The sequence below is a fragment of the Dipteris shenzhenensis genome, chromosome 24 (genome assembly GCF_047967505.1).
Source record: "Dipteris shenzhenensis isolate YYH24624 ecotype China chromosome 24, Dip_SZ_1.0, whole genome shotgun sequence".
NCBI lineage: Eukaryota > Viridiplantae > Streptophyta > Polypodiopsida > Gleicheniales > Dipteridaceae > Dipteris > Dipteris shenzhenensis.
This window is the reverse complement of record NC_141619.1, coordinates 19,633,673-19,651,621: the sequence shown is the minus strand read 5'-3', so window position 1 is coordinate 19,651,621 and position 17,949 is coordinate 19,633,673. Positions and strand designations below refer to the sequence as shown.

Sequence of the window (17,949 nt, the reverse complement as noted above, 5' to 3'; positions counted from 1 at the left end):
ATTGGGAAGCAAATTGCCCAACCTTGGAGTCTGGAATTTGAATTTGTAGAGAAGCGAGAGGAGGAGTGTCGACAATCTACGACGGAGATAAGAGACAACCTTGGAGTCTGGAATTTGAATTTGTAGTGAAGCCAGAGGAGGGGTGTCGACAATCTACGACGGAGATAAGAGACAACCTTGGAGTCTGGAATTTGAATTTGTAGAGAAGCGAGAGGCGACAATCTACGACAGAGATAAGACATAATTACGCAGGCAGGTGGTTACTACATTGGAGAGCAAAATCGATCTGCCCAGTTCAAGCAATAACATATGATCTATGACGCTAGTCTCTTGTCGCGCTTCTCCTTTATTGTCGGCTTCGGGTACTTTCTTCTTGGACAGAAGACAAGCATGGAATTACCGGGAGAAGACGGGCTCTCGGGCAATGGACAAGCATGAGAGCAAGTTTTTGAGGGGTAAGGCTACCCACCATCGCATGAGCAACCGGGCCAAGCTTGCAGAAGGGATGCTAAGTGAACTAGAAACCACTGACTCTTGTTGTACACGTACATTCGATGGGCAGAGTAATCTTGATTGCTCTCCTGAAAACTTGAATGAGGATATGAAAATAGATGGGCACCATCAAAGTGGCCTCGAGAGGAATGAAGATACCTGTTCGCAAAGCTTAAACGAACAGATCCTCGATCAGCTGAGTCCAGAGACAGATGCTGCCACCTATGCCTTGCTTTTGAGACTTTGCACAGGTGCCAAGGCCCTGCCTGAGGGTAAACTTGTGCATCAACACATGACCTTGCGTGGGTGTGCGTACAACAGATTTTTGAGTAACCTTCTCGTCCAAATGTACAGCAAGTGTGGGAGCCTGGAGAATGCACATGCCGTGTTTCAGAGCATAGTCACTCGGAATATATACTCTTGGAATATCATGATCACTTCATGTGTCCAAAATGGGCACTGCGAGGAGGTTCTAGAACTGTTTGGGCAGTTGCAGGCTGAAGGCATCAAACCAAACACTATTACCTTCATCTGTGTTTTGAACGCCTGTGCCAGTATGGCAGCCCTAGAAGACAGTCGAGAGATCCATTCTACTATTGTTGGCATTGGATTGGAGTCTGATATTGTTGTAGGGAATGCCCTTGTCTCTACATATGGCAAGTGTGGGAGCCTCTATAATTCGAGGGCTGTGTTTGCAGAGATGCCAATGCGGGATGTGGTCTCCTGGAATGCCATGATTGCAGCATATGCCCAAAACTTGCACGCCAAGGAGGCATGGCAATTGTTTGGTCAAATGCAGGCTGAAGGCATGAAGCCAGATGACATCACCTTCATCTGCATTTTGGATTCGTGCAGCAATTTGACAGCCATGGAAGAGGGTCAAGAGATCCATGCTACTATTGTTGGCAACAGTTGGGAAGTGGATGTTGTTGTAGGAACAGCCCTTGTGAATATGTATGGCAAGTGTGGGAACCTGGATGATTCAAGGGCCATGTTTGTAGGGATGCCACTGCATACTATGGTCTCCTGGAATGCCATGATTGCAGCCTGTGCCCAGAACGGGCACGACAGGGAGGCTCTACAACTTTTTGGTCAAATGCAGGCTGAGGGCATCAAGCCAAGCAAGATCACCTTCATTAGCATTTTGAATGTGTGTGCTAGTGTGGCAGCCCTAGAAGAAGGTCGAGAAATCCATGCCACGTCTGTTGGCAGTGGATGGGAGGTGGATGTCACGGTGGTGACGGCCCTCATCGATATGTATGGTAAGTGTCATAGCCTGGATGATTCGAGGTCGGTGTTTGCAGAGATGGCATTGCAGGATGTATGCGCTTGGAGTGCTATGATCACAGTTTGCACCCAGAATGGGCACTGCAAGGAGGCCCTACAGCTGTTTGGTCAAATGCAAACCGAAGGCATTCAGCCAAACAAGATCACCTTCATCTGCAGTTTAGATGCTTGTGCTAGCATGGCCGCCTTAGAAGACGGCCAAGAGATACATGCTACTATTTTTGGCAATGGATTGGAGGTGGATGTTTTTGTGGGGAATGCCCTCGTCAATATGTATGGCAAGTGTGGGAACCTGGATGATTCGAGGACTGTGTTTGCGGCGATGATGCGGCGGGATGTGGTCTCATGGAATGCCATGATCACAGCATGTGTGGAGAACGGGGATGGCAAGGACACTCTACGACTGCTTGGTCAAATGCATGCCGCGGGCATCAAGCCAAATGAGATCACCTTTATGTCTGTTTTGGATGTGTGTGATAATATGGCAGCCCTAGAAGAGGGTCGAGAGATACATGCCACTATTATTGGCAACGGATTGGCATTGCATGTTGTAGAAAATGCCCTCATCCACATGTATGGCAAGTGCAGGAGCCTGGATGATTCGAGGGCTGTATTTGCAGACATGGCACTGCGGGACGTCATCTCCTGGAATGCCATGATCGCAGCATATTCCCAGAATAGCCATGGCAAGGAGGCCCTACAACTGTTTGGTAAAATGCAGGCAGGGGACGTGAAGCCAGACATAATCACCTTCGTGTGTGTTTTGGATGCATGTGGCAGTGTGACAGCACTAGAAGAGGGTCAAGCGATACATGCTACTACTATTGGCAATGAATGGGAGTCAAATGTTGTTATGGGGAACGCCCTTGCCAATATGTATGGCAAGTGTGGGAACCTGGATGATTCGAGGGCTGTGTTTGCAGAGATGCCACTACGGGATAGGGTCTCTTGGAATGCCATGATTGGAGCATGTGCCCAGAATGGGAATGGCAAGGAGGCTATACAACTGTTTGGTCAAATGCAAGCCAAAAGCATTGCACCAGACAAAATCACCTTCATCTGTGTTTTAAATGCGTGTGCCAGTGTGGCAGCCTTGGAAGAGGGTCAAGAGATCCATGCTACAATTTTTGGGACCCAATGGCAGTTAGATTTTGTTTTGGGAAATGCCCTTGTGACTATGTATGGCAAGTGTGGGAGCTTGGATGATTCAAGGGCTGTGTTTGAAGAGATGCCACTGCGGGATGTGGTCTCCTGGAATGCCATGATTGCAGTGTGCGCCCAGAATGGGTATGGCAAGGAGGCTCTACAATTGTTAGGTCAAATGCAGACCACAGGTGTGAAGCCAGACAAGATCACTTTCATCAGTGTTCTCAATGCATGTAGTCACACAGGTTTGGTAGCCGATGGAAGGCAGTACTTTGCCTCTATGATCAGAGATCACGGTATTACCCCTTCCGTGGAGCATTATGTATGCATGATTGATCTTTTTGGACGCCGAGGACTTTTGGAAGACGCAGAGAACTTGACCATGAGCATGCCATTTGAACATGTCAGTTCAGCATGGTTGAGCTTGCTTTCGTCATGCAGAATTCACTGTGATCTTGGGCGGGCTGAGCGGGCTGCTGCTTTTGTTTTTGAGTTAGGTCCAAAGAGTGCTTCACCATATGTTCTGCTAGAAAATATTTATGCTAACATAAGTGGGTAGGTGATGAAGGTGGGAAAGGAAATGGTCGACATTTGGTCTGACCGGTTTGCATTCAGTGCACGAAGTTTTTGTTATGACAAGTCACGTCCTCTAGAGGATCATATACAAGCTGGTTGCAGAGGTAAAGTGTAGGCGCATGAAGTTGGTGATATGGTCAAGGGTTGTGGTCATTGTTACAAGGCCAATTAGTACTACTAAAAGATAGATTAAAACAACATGAACATGCAGTCTATCAGACGTGCATGCATGTAATACAAAGTAACAGTTTTGTGGAGTCCCTCGTTGTTCTCTCTCCCTCTTCTTAATGCTGTTCAAGAACCTAAGTTGTGTGAGTTGCGGAGCCTGAGCACTGTCAATGGGGAGGTCACCTGCAGTTTTAGGGTTGTAAAGTCAAAGAGAGAAGATGGCCTGCGTAAGGTTAACTCTGATGGTAAACAAACTCTTGGGCAAGAACTTGCAAACTAAAATCACTCTCATGAAAAAGTCTTAAGGGCTGTTGTTGCAGTAGCACAGTGACCTGAACATACCTGAAGCTAGGATCATGTGGGAGCTAACGAATTGACAAAGCTATAGGAGTAATTAGCATCATCATCTGTACACTACAGGATGTCAGTGGAGAGCAGACAGGTTGAAGCTCAGGTCAGTTCCAAAATGAAGAACCCGAACGTACATGTCAAACAAGGGCTCTTCGCTTTGAAGATAATGTTTGCAGAATATCTTTGCTCAATTGGTTTATAGAACCGAAGAGGCAGTAGAGAGGTTTAGACATCTTGTTACTAATGTCAATGTGCCAACATGGTGTCAATGTTATGCCTCACAAAAGATGTTGATGAAAGGAGGATGGCAGCCTATTTAGGGAGGGGAAACAGCTTGCTTCTGCAATAATAAGGGCCCAAAGTCTTTTACGTTATGCAGCAGATGCAAAACAAAGGACTGCACGCACCTATTATGGAAGGCCAGGACAATTTTGAAAAGAGGAGCTTAGTGGTGTTGATATGCATAACCAAAAGAAAGTCAGTGGATGAATCCTGCTCTACGCTGATGGTTCTCCAAAGGCTCTGTGATTTGGCACCGGCACTCTTGAGGAATTCAATGAGATGGTAGACAAAGGCAGAGAAAGCAAAGCCAACGTGTAGAATCTCGCAACCTTAGCAGAAACCGATGAAAAGCATGAGAGTGGAACCACTCCCAAACACCACGCAACACCAAAGGGGAACCATCGTAGAGCTCGCAAGCTACCAATCACCATGGACATAGAGGAAACGAACGAGATGTACATGAAAACTAGAAGAGAATTGAAGAAAGCGCATTAGGAGGCTGCAAGATACTAATATATAGAATGAATAGAGTGGGCGCATCAAGGCTAGGTGAGTCCATGCTCTTAAGAGCATTCCCAAGGGCTGGTTTATAGATGCACAAGGGAGCCAACAAGAGCCAAAAGCTAAGCAAACAAAGAGTTTGCTTGCCTTCTAGTGATTCACATTTTGTAAATTGGATTTTTGACCTAATATTTCATGGATTCCAATCTTGACATCTCCTAAAAAGTTGTAGCTTTCCAACGCACTAAATAGCTCCTCAATGGGAGTTACGAATTAAAAATTATGATTAATCATAGTAACTCTTGCTTTTTTTGGAAAATTGTGACATACTTTCCTCCATATCTGTCCACTTTTTTCTACCTCTATGATACACATCTAATGAAGAGGATTTCCAATTTCATTACCACCCAATCTCTAGAGTCCTCCCTTGGACCCAGTGCTTACCACTTGAGTGCCATGTGTCCATAATGGACCTTAATACTTATATGTCCATTTAGGCCTTAGCATTGCACTACATTCTATTACTTAGGCCTAGGATTATCCCTAGACCCCAATCCTCTAGGCTCCCTTTTATGCAAGCACTATCAAGCGATTTGGTTTTCGGCCTTACCATAACCAAGCCTCAGGCTTCCTCTCATGCAACATTCCTTTCCCCTTAAGAATGGTTTACATCCTCAAACAAAATTGGGAAACCTTCTCTAATCTCTTATAAAATGCAAACAAATCTAAGAATATCTATAATTCTTCTAGGTTTTTAGTGGCCATTGCAATATAGCGCTTAACTTTTCATGATTCATATAACTTTTCGAGATCCATATGAATCCTTCCTTGGGATATGATATGTCCCATGTACTTCATTTCTTTTGCAAAGAATTCAAACTTGGATTCTTTAGCAAAAATAGAATTATATCCAAGTAATTGGAACACTTTTCTCAAATGTTCCATATTCTTTTTCCTTGTTTTCCTATTGAAAAGAATATCATCTAAGAATACTACAATAGTTCATAAGTGTCATAAAAGTTGCTAGAGTGGGTTCTATTGTAATAAACTTCTACGTTGGTGTACTTTTCATTTACTTTAAGTGGTGATACCTACACTGTGTGGACTTGCTTTTGTGAAGGCTTATTTGGGGCTTTAGCTCTTGCCTCTTTGTTTCTAGGGTAGTTCCAAGCAGCATGATCTTTGCCTAAACATTCAAAGCAAATATTTTTTCGCTTGGCTTTCTCATAATCCTCTCTTTGCAAAAGAGGATATCTTTGTGCTTGAGTTTTCCTGGGTGTTGCCTAAGAAATTTCCTTCTTAAATTGCCCCTTGGGAAATTTATTGAATCTCAAAACAAAACAAGTTTGTTTCCAAGTTTTGACTCTGGATTTCACCATAGTATCATCATATATTTGGGCTACTTGATGGCTTCTTGAAAGGTTTTGGGAGAATTTCTTCTCACCTCAACCGTGTAAGTATCTTTTAAAGCCCATGAAACCTTTGATCTTCTAGGATTCATCTATTCCCTTTAACTTAAGGACCGCCTCCCTATAATTTACTATGTACTAGACTAGAGCGTTTTTTCCCTTACTATAATTATCCCAAGCTTCCCATGCCCTCCTTTCCAGCTCACTTTCAAGGCAAAAATTCTTTCTCAAAGTCAACCCAATGCTTTGGAATCCTATTTGTTTCCATGACTTTGATCCACCATTTATACGCTTTGTTTCCAAGGGAAAGATTGGCTTCCATGACTTGCTTTTTAGGAGGGTTATTCTTGAGTTGATGGAAGTCTTCACACTATTGCAAGAATGTGTCTATGGATTCCTTGTTTATTTCTTTTTCTTCCCCTTTGTATATTGGTGGCTTTAAGACCTTTAGAATATTCAAGGTTTCTTTAAGTCAAGAGGTGGACCTATTAATTTAACTATAGGAAGAGTCAAATAAGAATTATCGATTTAGAATCAGTTTGAGATAACTTTGAGATTACTTTGGTTAGAGTTTTAACGAGTCATTAATAGACTCTAACTACGTTTTCACGTTTTGCATTCGGGTTTCTAGTTTTATTAATTTCAAACTCAACAAGACCACTACCCATTGCCCTTTACAGAGCATGTGCTAGAAAGAGTCATTGGAAAGGAGGCTTATAGCCTCCTAGATGGATTCTCTAGGTACAATCAAGTATCCATAGCACCAAAGGATCAACACAAAACCACATTTTCCATAAAATGGGGAGTAAACGCATCCAAGGTGATGCTCTTCAGGCTCACCAATGCTCTCGTTGTAGCGTTGCAATGATTAATGATCACAACTATCAAAGAGTATCGAATAGATTTTCTAGAGGTATTTCTAGATGATCTGTGTGTACATTCCACATGGGATGGTCACCTTAAATACCTTCTACTTGTTTTCAAAAAGTGCCACTTCCCCAAAAGCTTCCTCAACCCTATCAAAAGCCAATTTTGGGTCAAACATAAGGTTATATTAGGACATGTTGTATCCAACAATAGAATCTCCATGGATTACAACAAAATCAAGCTCATCCTGGAGCTACCACCCCCTATAAATGCAAAGGGTGTGCAGAGAATTAGTGAGCATAGGAGCTATTATCATCGATTTTATCTGTGACTACGCTGGGATTGCTCGCCCTTTGTACACATTGTTGATCATTTTCCATTGGGCAAAGGATTGCTAACCTCCTACAAAAGCTTTAAACTCATTTTGGCTTCCACCTCAATCTTGTGGGTACCAAACTAGGATTTAATATTCCATGCTCATATAGATGCCTCTAAGTTCACAATAGGTTGTATGTTGGCACAACTAGGTGAGTATATAATAAGGACTATCCAATATATTTTGCAAGTCCCAACTCAATGATGTAGAAATGAACTACACATCAATAGAGAGGGAAGGCCTCGTGATGGTTTATGTGGTAAATAAGTTTCAGGAGTACTTACTAGAAAACAAGTTTGTGTTCTTTGTAGATCACCAGGCCCTCCTATATCTAGTAAATAAACCCTACATGACCGGACGCATCTTGCAATGGATGCTTATTCTTCTAGAGTTTGATTTCACTGTAGCTGTACAAAAGGGATGCACCCATTTGGCTAACCACATGGCTAAGATGGTTGATGATGGGTACTACTTGCAGGATGCAACTATGCTCTAGAAGATGAGAAGTCTCATATATCTTACCATCACTAGGCCGGACTTGAATTATTCTTTGGGTGTGGTAGTCAATTTATGCAAAATCCTTGCAAGAGTCACCTTGATGCAGGGAGAAGAATACTTAGATATGTGAAAGCCACAATAAATGTTGGATTGTTTTATGCCAAGGAAGGAGGAATATGCTTACATGGTTATATCGATGCAGATTGGGCTAGCAAAATTGATGATAGAAGGTCAACTAGTAGGTATGGATTCTCTATTAGGAGTAGTGTGATTAGTTGGAGCAGTAAGAAACAACCCACGATTGCTTTATCTAGTACAGAAGTGGAGTATAGAGGGGCTGTCATAGCAGCGTGTAAAGAAACTTGGCTGAGATTGCTTCTTCATGAGTTGGGAGTATGCATTGATGGTTCACTAGTGATCTACTGTAACAACATAAGTATTATTATGCTGCCTTGGAATCCCATTTACCATGCAAGGATAAAACATATAGAAGGAGAAAGTGATAAGTGGCAAAATGACTTGAGATATGTGGGGACGGATGCCCAGATTGTAGATATCTTTACCAAGTCTTTGGGTAAAGATAAGTTTTGTGTTTTTAGAGATACTTTAGGTTTATGTGATGTAAAAGATCATGCTGAGCTTGAGGGGGATATTATAGATGCATAGATGTATGGATGAGTGTATATGTATGTATGTGGATATACATAGATGATGAGGTGGCTTCTTTAAAGTAGGAGTGTGAAGAAACTTTAGGAAACTCTTGCACGTGAAGAGAGATAAGTGTATTGAAGGTGTAAACTATCTCTGGATCCCCCATAATAGATGAAGGATTTCCATGAATGTGTGTCCTCTTCCATATTTATTCACACCCGAGCTAGCTATTCCTATGATTTGACAATAAAAAACACTTAAAAACAAGCTCAAATGCATCAAAATCACCATAGGGACACAAATGAAAGTTTTTACTTTTTCCACTTCAAACACACACTTTTTCCCTTCAATCCAATCCTACACTTCACTGACAACACTCCTAGTTATGCTAGAAACCATTGTGCAATGGCTGGTTTGATAGGGAAAGCTTACGCAATACAAAAGCATACCTTGAACTCCCGGGCAACGGCACCAAAAATGTGTAGTCTCCTGTGGTGACTTATGCATCGTGGGAATCTTGGAAGAATGCCATCTGGGTCTCCACTCCCAAGAATGGGAGCTTTGTATGTATGAGCCTTGCACTTGTGTCACCCAAACGTCTACCAGATTGTGTTAATGTGATTCCGCGAAAGTGAAGAGAGGAAGGGGTAAGAGGGAAATAAGGATGAGAGAAGGGAATGGGGATGAGAAGGGGAAGGAAGTGTGAAGGTAAGGGAGTGGAAATCACAAGGCGACAGACAATGGAATCAAGAAGTCTCAAGCACAAGAGAATGAAGAGAATGAGAGAGCTTCTATTCCAAAAGTTGCATGTACACAATGAAGACCAAAGTCAAACTTTTGGCCTTTTATACAATCCACCTTTTGAAGGGAGGGCTAACTCTCTTTCACCTCTCTCTCTCTCTCTCTCTCTCTCTCTCTCTCTCTCGTTACAAGCACTTGGGCCCATACGACTCGAATATAGATAGCATATTTATATTCATCACATCCTCTCCTACTTCTCCACTTACATGAACTGTTAACCATTGCAATTAATAGCCATTTTATTTGGCACCACAACTATTGGAAATAACCGGTCACTCCGATCAATGGCATAAATAAACCCTGCTTGAATTAACTTGTCCAATTCGACTTTGACTTGTTTGGTATAGTTTGGATTTATTCAGTACTGTTGTTGCTGAATGGGCTTGGCATCTAGAACTAAAGGTATCTGGTACTGGCAAACTACTAGTGGCAATCCATGTAGGTCTATATAACTCCATGCAGACACATCCTTATATTGCAAAAATAATCCTTAAGTAGTTGGAGATGATCACCAAGTAGGAGTTCACTCACCACTACTATTTGAGGATCTTCCTCACTTCCAAAATTGAGCTTTTATGTTGGTTTAGGAACTAAATATTCCAAACCAAGCCAAGTATAGTGATTGGTTGCTCGACAAGTTCACTTTCACCAATCATGTCCTACGTGAAATTTCTTGGATAGCAATTCAGTGGCTTGGCCAATTCCTCAACCCTTATCTTCTTCTTGAGCTCGATGGCATCATGGAATAAATCAATCTTGCCTACTAGTAGGATCTGCATCTCCATTAACCGAGTCTCAATTTCCTACAAAATAGGAAGATGCTCTCTCTAGCACTCCACCATAGCTTGCCACAACATCCCTAGTTAGTGATTGGATGCAGAGCACAACATGAAGTAGTAGGTCTGTGTTGTGTGGGTGAAAACCATACGAAGACAGGTGAAGGAGTAAACAAGTAGAAAAGAAACAACCCATTGGAAATTACTTGTATTAATCAAAGGCCTTGGCCAATACAAACAGTCGGGGTCTATGTAGACACTTGCCTTGTCTCGGGACCACCAGTCACTCACTTACAACAAGACTTGAGACTTGCAGAGGCACTTGTGAGGCAAGAAGCTCATCTTTCAATTCCCTTTTTGTTCTTAACTTCTCACAAAATAGTGGGCCTACATTGCCACCATTGGATTATATCCAAAGTCATCCAATATCTTGTGTCATGGTAGGGTAGAATTCCTTACAAAGTGAATGTCATTACATTTTTGAATCACTCTCGTAGGATATTTTTTTAATAGTTCTTTTTGGGCCTCTGCCTTGTCAACTAGGTGATGAACATGTTTATGGGGTATTTCTTTGAGTTTCCCCTCATGATATAAAAGGATATTTATATGCCTCACCAAAAAATAGATTCTACAAGGTGTTCGATTAGATAAAAAGTTTAGCATCTAGTGGAGCTCTATATTCTCTTGGATACTGATGAATCTGCTTCATGGAGTCTCTAGATTATTTCAATATAATTGTTAATATATAAACGTTTTTCTCTTTTCTAAATCATGGATGGTGTCAAGAGTAGATTGTTTATTAGCACTATCCCCTTAGAGGTAATGCTATAGTGGAGAACTGGATTGATTGAGTTGGGATGATTTTACAAATATTTTTCTTTAGAAAAAACGTGGCTTTTAATAGCCCAACACATTACAAATATTATTTTGTTTGAATCCTCCTTGCATCCAAGTGCTACTTACCACCACATTAGGATGTGGTACCTAAGTGCCTACAATGGTTGTTGTGGCCATCAACATGGTTGATGTGGTGGTTGCCAACTGGTTTCAACTAGTTGGTTTTAACCATTGTGGTGGCAGATGTGGCCTAAGTTTCAACCATCACAATGGGTGATGTGGCTGATGTTGACCATCATAGTGGTTGACATGGGCCACTGTAATTTCTACCATCATGGTGGCTGGTAGATGCCAATTCCTCTACTAGGAGCATGTGCAATGTCACATCTTTTGCATAACCTACTAGCACGATGGTTGCAATGTCACATCTTTTGCATAACCTACTTCCATTGTTTGATGTGTCCATTTGCGATGGTTGACTTGGGCCACTAGGAGTTTATTCCATCCAATCAAGAGTCGTATTCATGGCTTTCAATATTTTTCATATAGTGCCACGTGTTTTGAATAACAAACTAGCATGGTGGTTGTAGCAAATTAACTACAGCCTTCAAGTCCATGTGGCATGCTACTACCACACAATAGATCTGATGACATTAGTAGTGGTTTTAGCAAATTAACTATAGCCTCCAAGTCCATGTGGCATGCTACTACCACACAATAGATCTGATGGCATAGTTAAGGAGTTTGAAAACAAGATGGAAGCTTGTAAAAATTTAGTCATGGTGAGAGTTGCAGTCCTCCTATTTGATAATGATCACACCCACAAAAAACGTCCAATGACAGTGCATGGTGTATTCCATATCATCATGAGCAAACATGAATCTTGTAATCCTGCACATCACAGCATACTCCAAAATTAGTTCCACGTTTTGCTACACCATATCACGCATTGATCCTTGCATGTCAATTTTAAATATTCTCTTAGTCTCTGATCCCTTCAACTTCATTTCTTCACTCTCTATCCTCTATCCATCTCCCACTCCTCCCCTATCTCTTCCCTATCACTTTAGCCCTCCGTATCATATATTCCCTATTCAATCTCATTGCCTTCATTGTAAGACAATGACATTCTAGAGCATCTTAGGGTTATTATTAGTAGTGAGCTCACACTAACTTTTTCAGTAATAAGTATACTTTGTCCTTGTAGTTTCATGATGTTGTTATATATTTTTTCATTACAAAATTTATTCATAAAGGACTTGTGGTGGAATCAAAAAGAATTCTAGTGATATATGTATGCATTTTATGACATTTTCTTATAGATAAGTATGCTTTATTAAAAATACAATGTTGAGAAGGGATATTAGGGATGAAGGGGTATGAGGGATATGCTTAGGGAAAGAGAAATATAAGGGATGAAAGGGTATAATGGATAGGTTTAGGGAGAAATTCTATCGACTAAGAGGGATATCAAAGAATGGAGATAAAAGTTGAAGGGGTATTAGGGGGTGTGGGACTAGGATATCATAAAAGAGAGATAGAGGAGGTATGGATAGAAGGAATGGGAGAGGGGATTAGGAGTAGAGCGATGGGAGAGGAAGGATGGCAGGGATATGGGAGAGGAGAAATGGGAAGATAGGGAAGAAGAGAAATGGAAGAATATGGGACATAACTGGGAGAAGAGGGACGAGAGGACATGAGAGTGGATATTGTAAGAGTTTTAGTTTCTTAATGTTCATTTGGATACAAGGTATGCCAATAATTTCTCATTCTTGGGAATTATTATTATGATAAGGGCATTGCTTTTTTATGGTTATTTTTTAAAAAGAAATCTCTCTTGTTTAAGATTTAATCTATTTTCATCAATTTATATTTCTATCTATTTTTTATATCATGGATTTTCAAATTTTAGTTTTTAGAAATTTCATCGTCTAAGCATAATATTTTTAAAAAAAGGAAAAGTACATGGGACCTAATTGGGAAAATACATGGGATGTAATTATATTCCATAAAGTCAAGGGGGGGGAACTAGAGAAGATATGGAGAACCCTCAAAGGGAAAATACTTGAGTATTCTGTAAGGTTGAAAAGGAAGTACTTGAGGAGATCTAGATAGTTCAAGGATGAGTTAGAAGAATTGTGTGTTAAGTCCTTTACTATCATTCAGGGACTTCAAAGTAGAACAAGTGGGATGCTCAAACACACTTCATCTACATTTTCTAGATCCTTGATTGACTTTAGATCTTTGATCCATGGATGCCACCTTTGTAGCTCCCAGATGCATACTCAATGTCACTCCACAAGGATAGGAGGGAGAGATATGGACTGGATAGGATAAGAGACCATGAGCATGGTAAAGGGGCATGGGAATTTTAGTTTTGACAACAAAAAATAGAACGGAGTAGCAAATACTCAATATCCAAGACACAAGAGAGTGGAGAGAATATGGAGGTCTTGTAATCCTTGCAATGCATATTGAGGATATAAATAAAAAACATTGTCTTTACAAACACACATTTCAAAGCATGTTTACCCCAAAAATCACTACTAGCCCTAACAATCCAAAATTTTGGGTTTTGTGCACACACCTTTTGAAGGGAGTAACAAAGACCCATACCCAAGACATAAGAGAGTGGAGAGGATGGAGAACTTGTAATCTTTTCAATGAATAATGAGGGGGAAATTCAAAATTAATCATTTCTATCATCCTTGCAAGGATGAGAGGCGCCACTTAAGATTAACCTGGGTCTTAATCCTCCATCACCAAGGCTATCCATTGCAAGAAGGAAAGATGATACCAAGGTGGGTTTTAAAACGGACCTTGGGAATCCTACACCTTGCCTTAGGTTCTCCCCATAAAAAATAAGAGGTGTCATCAAGGTCATATTCAAAATCATACTTGACTATTATGCTCCATCGCTAGGGCTTTCCCATTCATGAAGGATAGGTTCTACCAAGGTTGTCTTTAAAAACCAACCTTGGTTATCATCCTCCATCACCAAGGCATTCCCTTGCAAGAATGAGACGTGCCAACCTTGGGAATCCTACACTATGCCTTTAGCCCTCCCTTCCAAATCAAGAGGTGCCACCAAGGCCCCACTAAGGTTAGTTTTAAAACTAACCTTGGCTATCACCCTTGCTCTTCCTTGCAAGAAGGAGAGGTGCCACCAAGTTCCATTTTAAAATTGTCTTTGGCTATCATCCTTAGCTCTCCCTTGCAAAAAGTCTTAGGAATCCTACAACTTCCCTCAGTCCCTCCTCATCCAAAACAAGAGGTGCCACCGACCTTAGTTGTCATACTCCATCACTAGTGGTCACCCTTGGAAGGCGGATAGGTGCCACCAAAGTCAATTTTAACTGATCCTAGCTAACATCCTCCATCACTAGAGCTCTCTCTTGCAAGGTGGTTTAAAACTGGCTTTTTTCATCATCCTTTCTCACAAAGGATCTTCTTGGTAGGAAGGAGAGATTCCATTTAGTTTAATGGGTTTGAAATTGACCTTTTCTATCATGCTCCATTGCCAAGGCCCTCCCTTGGAAGAACAAGAGGTGCCACATATCTCATGCTCCATTGCCAAGGCCCTCCCTTGCAAGAACAAGAGGTGCCATGTATCTCAATGTTAAAATTGATCTTGGGAGTTGTGGACCATGCCTTAGGCCCTCCCAAAGCAAGAAGTGCCACAAAACTCCATTTGTCTATCATCTTTTCTCACTAATTCTCTCACTTGCAAGAAGGAGAGGTGCCACTAGGGTTGGTTTTTTCAACTGTCCTTGGCAATTATCTTCCTTCCCCAATGCTCTTCCTTGTAAGAAGGGCAGGTTCCACAGGCATACCATGAAGGTTGGTTTTAAAATTGACCCTAGCTATTAGCCTCCTTTGCTAGGGTCTCCCTTGCAACAAGGATAGGTGCCTCCAAGGCCAATTTTAAAAATGATCTTGGCATTGATCTTCCATCACCAAAGCTCTCCCTTGCAAGAAAGAGAAGTTCCACCAAGGTTGGTTTTAAAACAAACTTGTTAATCATGAACCATGTCTAATGCTTATCCGTGTTATGTTTAGATACATAATGTAAAGTTTACATTTATGTTATGATCTAGTTGTTTTAACATTGTGGTTATTTCAAAATAGATGTTGGAAAGCAACAATGGCTTAGCGACTAAAAATGTTACCAAAGGCAAGAGAGAAACTTCAAGTGATGGTGGTCATAGTACATCTAACAAAACGACTAAAGCAATCAAATTTCACTTGTTATATTTAATTTTATATCACATAGTTCAAATATGTGTATGTTTATAGAGTGTTTATACAAATGCTTGGAGTCCTTATTCCAAGGGGACCTCATCCCCAAATCTACCCACCCACATCTCATTGATTCCTCACATGCTTATTCACATGCACACACCCATGCACTCATATATGAGATTCCAACGTCCCATCTCAATAGCAGCATGTGGTACAACATGATGAGCGTTGCACTCATCTTCAATACTATAAGATTATGTTGCATGTGTGTGGAGCACATGCGTTCAAAAAACCCAATATTCCATGCTTACATACTTCTCCTTTCCTAGAGAAGTTATAAAATAATCACAATTACAATATTTGTTTCTCTAAACATAAGTTGGATCATGTTGATCCTCAATTTGTTTCTCCAAACAGAAGTTTCATCATGTTGATCCTCCTCTACTCTTTGTAGATTGAAATTCCTCCCCAAAAAAACATGAAAATAGCCTCGATCACCAAGATCTTCAAAGGGGAAATTTACCATGCTTGCTAACAAAGATTTATTGTGCCATCAAAGCCCAAGAATAAACAAAGTGCTATTAAAAATGGCATAAAATAGCTTCGTTGCAATAATTTCCAAGAGTGAAAATTTTGCATTGTGAACTCATGGGTTGACCAATTGAATAAAGCCTTTAAAAGAAAGAGGTAAGGGGACAAAAAAGGATTGCATACCTCATCCCCAAATCTACTCACCCACATCTCGTTGGTTTCTCACATGCTCATTCACACCCACACACACATACACAGCATGTCTTTCTCTTATCGCATAGAGATTTGAGTTGCCCTTTTGCACCAGAGAACTCCTCTGAGGCACTCATGTCTTGCTCTTATCACACAAAGGTTCTAGCTACCTTTTTGTACTAGAGAGCTCCTCTTATGTAACTTCAATAGCAACAAGGAAGAAATGTTTCTGTGAAAAAAAATGATGGTGTAAGCATTAAATAAAGTTTAGAAAACTCATAGCCCTCAACCCTATACTTGGAGAAGTGGCAATAGAGGTTTTGAGCATGCTAAGAAATAACCAAGGCCACAAAACCTTCTAAGGGAAAACAGTATGAAATTGCAAATTTCGCTAATAGCAACAAACTTAGACATGAACTGGCAAATGCTAAACACACAGATGAAATACTACCTGTATTAACAAAAGACCTCCTAGTAGAGTAGCAAACTTAAGACATTAACTTGTAAATGCTAAACGCATAGATGAAATACTACCTGAATTAACAAAAGATCTCCTAGCAAGTGTCAAAGCCAATAAACTCCTAGCTAGCTCTATGACCCAAAAAATGTGACGACATTCTATACCTTACTTCATTGGCTTGATTGTATTGCTTTGCTTCTAGCTACTACTAGACTCCTTAAAATTCTTGAGAGGAGTAGCATAGAAACTTTTGAAGGTCAACCTTTAAGAAAAGTGTCATCTTTGGTACATAGTAGCTTATAGCCTCCAAGAAAATGCAATAACAACAACAAGCAATAGAGAAAAACTTAACTACCTCCTTTAACCAAATCTCCACTTTAAAAAACCCTTAGATCATTCCTATAACTTTCAATGACTAGTAAGGATCCAAAATCCTCCCTTCCATAGAAAAGCATTCATAGTAGCAACTAGAAAGTCATTGAGCAGCAATAGCAACAAAACAACTAAACTGTGAATGTCATTCGAGAAGCAACAATGGTGCAAAATGTATAAGTTGGGGGTTCTATTTAGAACATCAATCGGGGAGACTCTATTTATAATACAAACATAACACTTAGGAACATTTAAGAATATGTCAAGGGAGTATTCAAGTGCTTAGAAATGTTTTGCAAAGACTCAAGGTCTATGATTAATCATGCCAAAATTGGCTATAGTACTCTAAATGGAGAGGATCAGGACTCTCTTGGCTGCTTAGGCTATCACAAAATTCTCAATGGAATAATATTCAAACTTTTGGATACCCTAATGCGACTATCAATGTTACTATGAAACACAGATGGGGCTAGTTCCTCAATAGGTTTAACGAAAAATTAGAGAGGTGGAGAGGATACCAAGCCAATAATGCTGGAAGGAGATTAGTCTTGAATCATTGCATATACCCAATTTATCTTTTTAATTTTAACCTACTAGCATCCCTGGAATGTTGCTCTAGAGAAGTTCATTAGAATCTATAGGTCCATCCTCTAGAGTGGGGACACTTCTAAAAGAATAATCTTTAAGGTGAAATGGTCCCTTTGCACCAGACCCAAGAGTAGAGGTGATCTGGGGATTGTTAGCATTCAACATGCTACCTATAAAATGTCCTCCTCTTGGTTCATCGAAGCAATTATCAACCCTAGCTTGGATTGGTCTCTCCTCTTGCTAAGTAATTTCTCTCATGTTAGACTATTCAAGGCCCCCAAGAGGAAAGAATATCCTAGAATTTTTGCACTTTGTAGCCCTAAACCATATTTCACTAAGGGTAGCCAACTATGGAGATCTATTTGGAAATATTTTGAATCTATTAAAGCATAGCTCAAATTTACCTAGCAAGGGAGCTTTCATGAACCTAGACTCTATCTAGTTCTCAGTCATATTTTAAATGTCCCCTTAAGTGACAGGGAATTTATTAGAGTTCACTAGCTTTTAAAAACGGGACTTCAATGTTGGGGTCAGCATTGGAAGAGT

General features: G+C 40.6%; 1 protein-coding gene across 1 annotated transcript; it reads left to right on the top strand.

Annotated features, from left to right (window-relative positions):
* The first annotated feature begins 424 nt into the window (after window positions 1-424).
* LOC147886336 (pentatricopeptide repeat-containing protein At1g03540-like) lies at window positions 425-3,484 on the top strand. Its single transcript, XM_087395225.1, has 2 exons — window positions 425-1,148; window positions 1,236-3,484. The coding sequence occupies exons 1-2, from the start codon at window positions 425-427 to the stop codon at window positions 3,482-3,484; spliced, it is 2,973 nt and encodes a 990-aa protein (XP_087251351.1).
* Window positions 3,485-17,949: the final 14,465 nt, after the last annotated feature.

What these genes read in the sequence shown, in the direction of transcription:
- LOC147886336 (XM_087395225.1), top strand. Translation starts at nt 425, where the DNA reads ATGGACAAGCATGAGAGCAAGTTTTTGAGGGGTAAGGCTACCCACCAT. An exon ending in TGCCCTTGTCTCTACATATG is followed by an intron (nt 1,149 to 1,235) that starts GCAAGTGTGGGA and finishes CCATGATTGCAG; the next exon opens with CATATGCCCAAAACTTGCAC.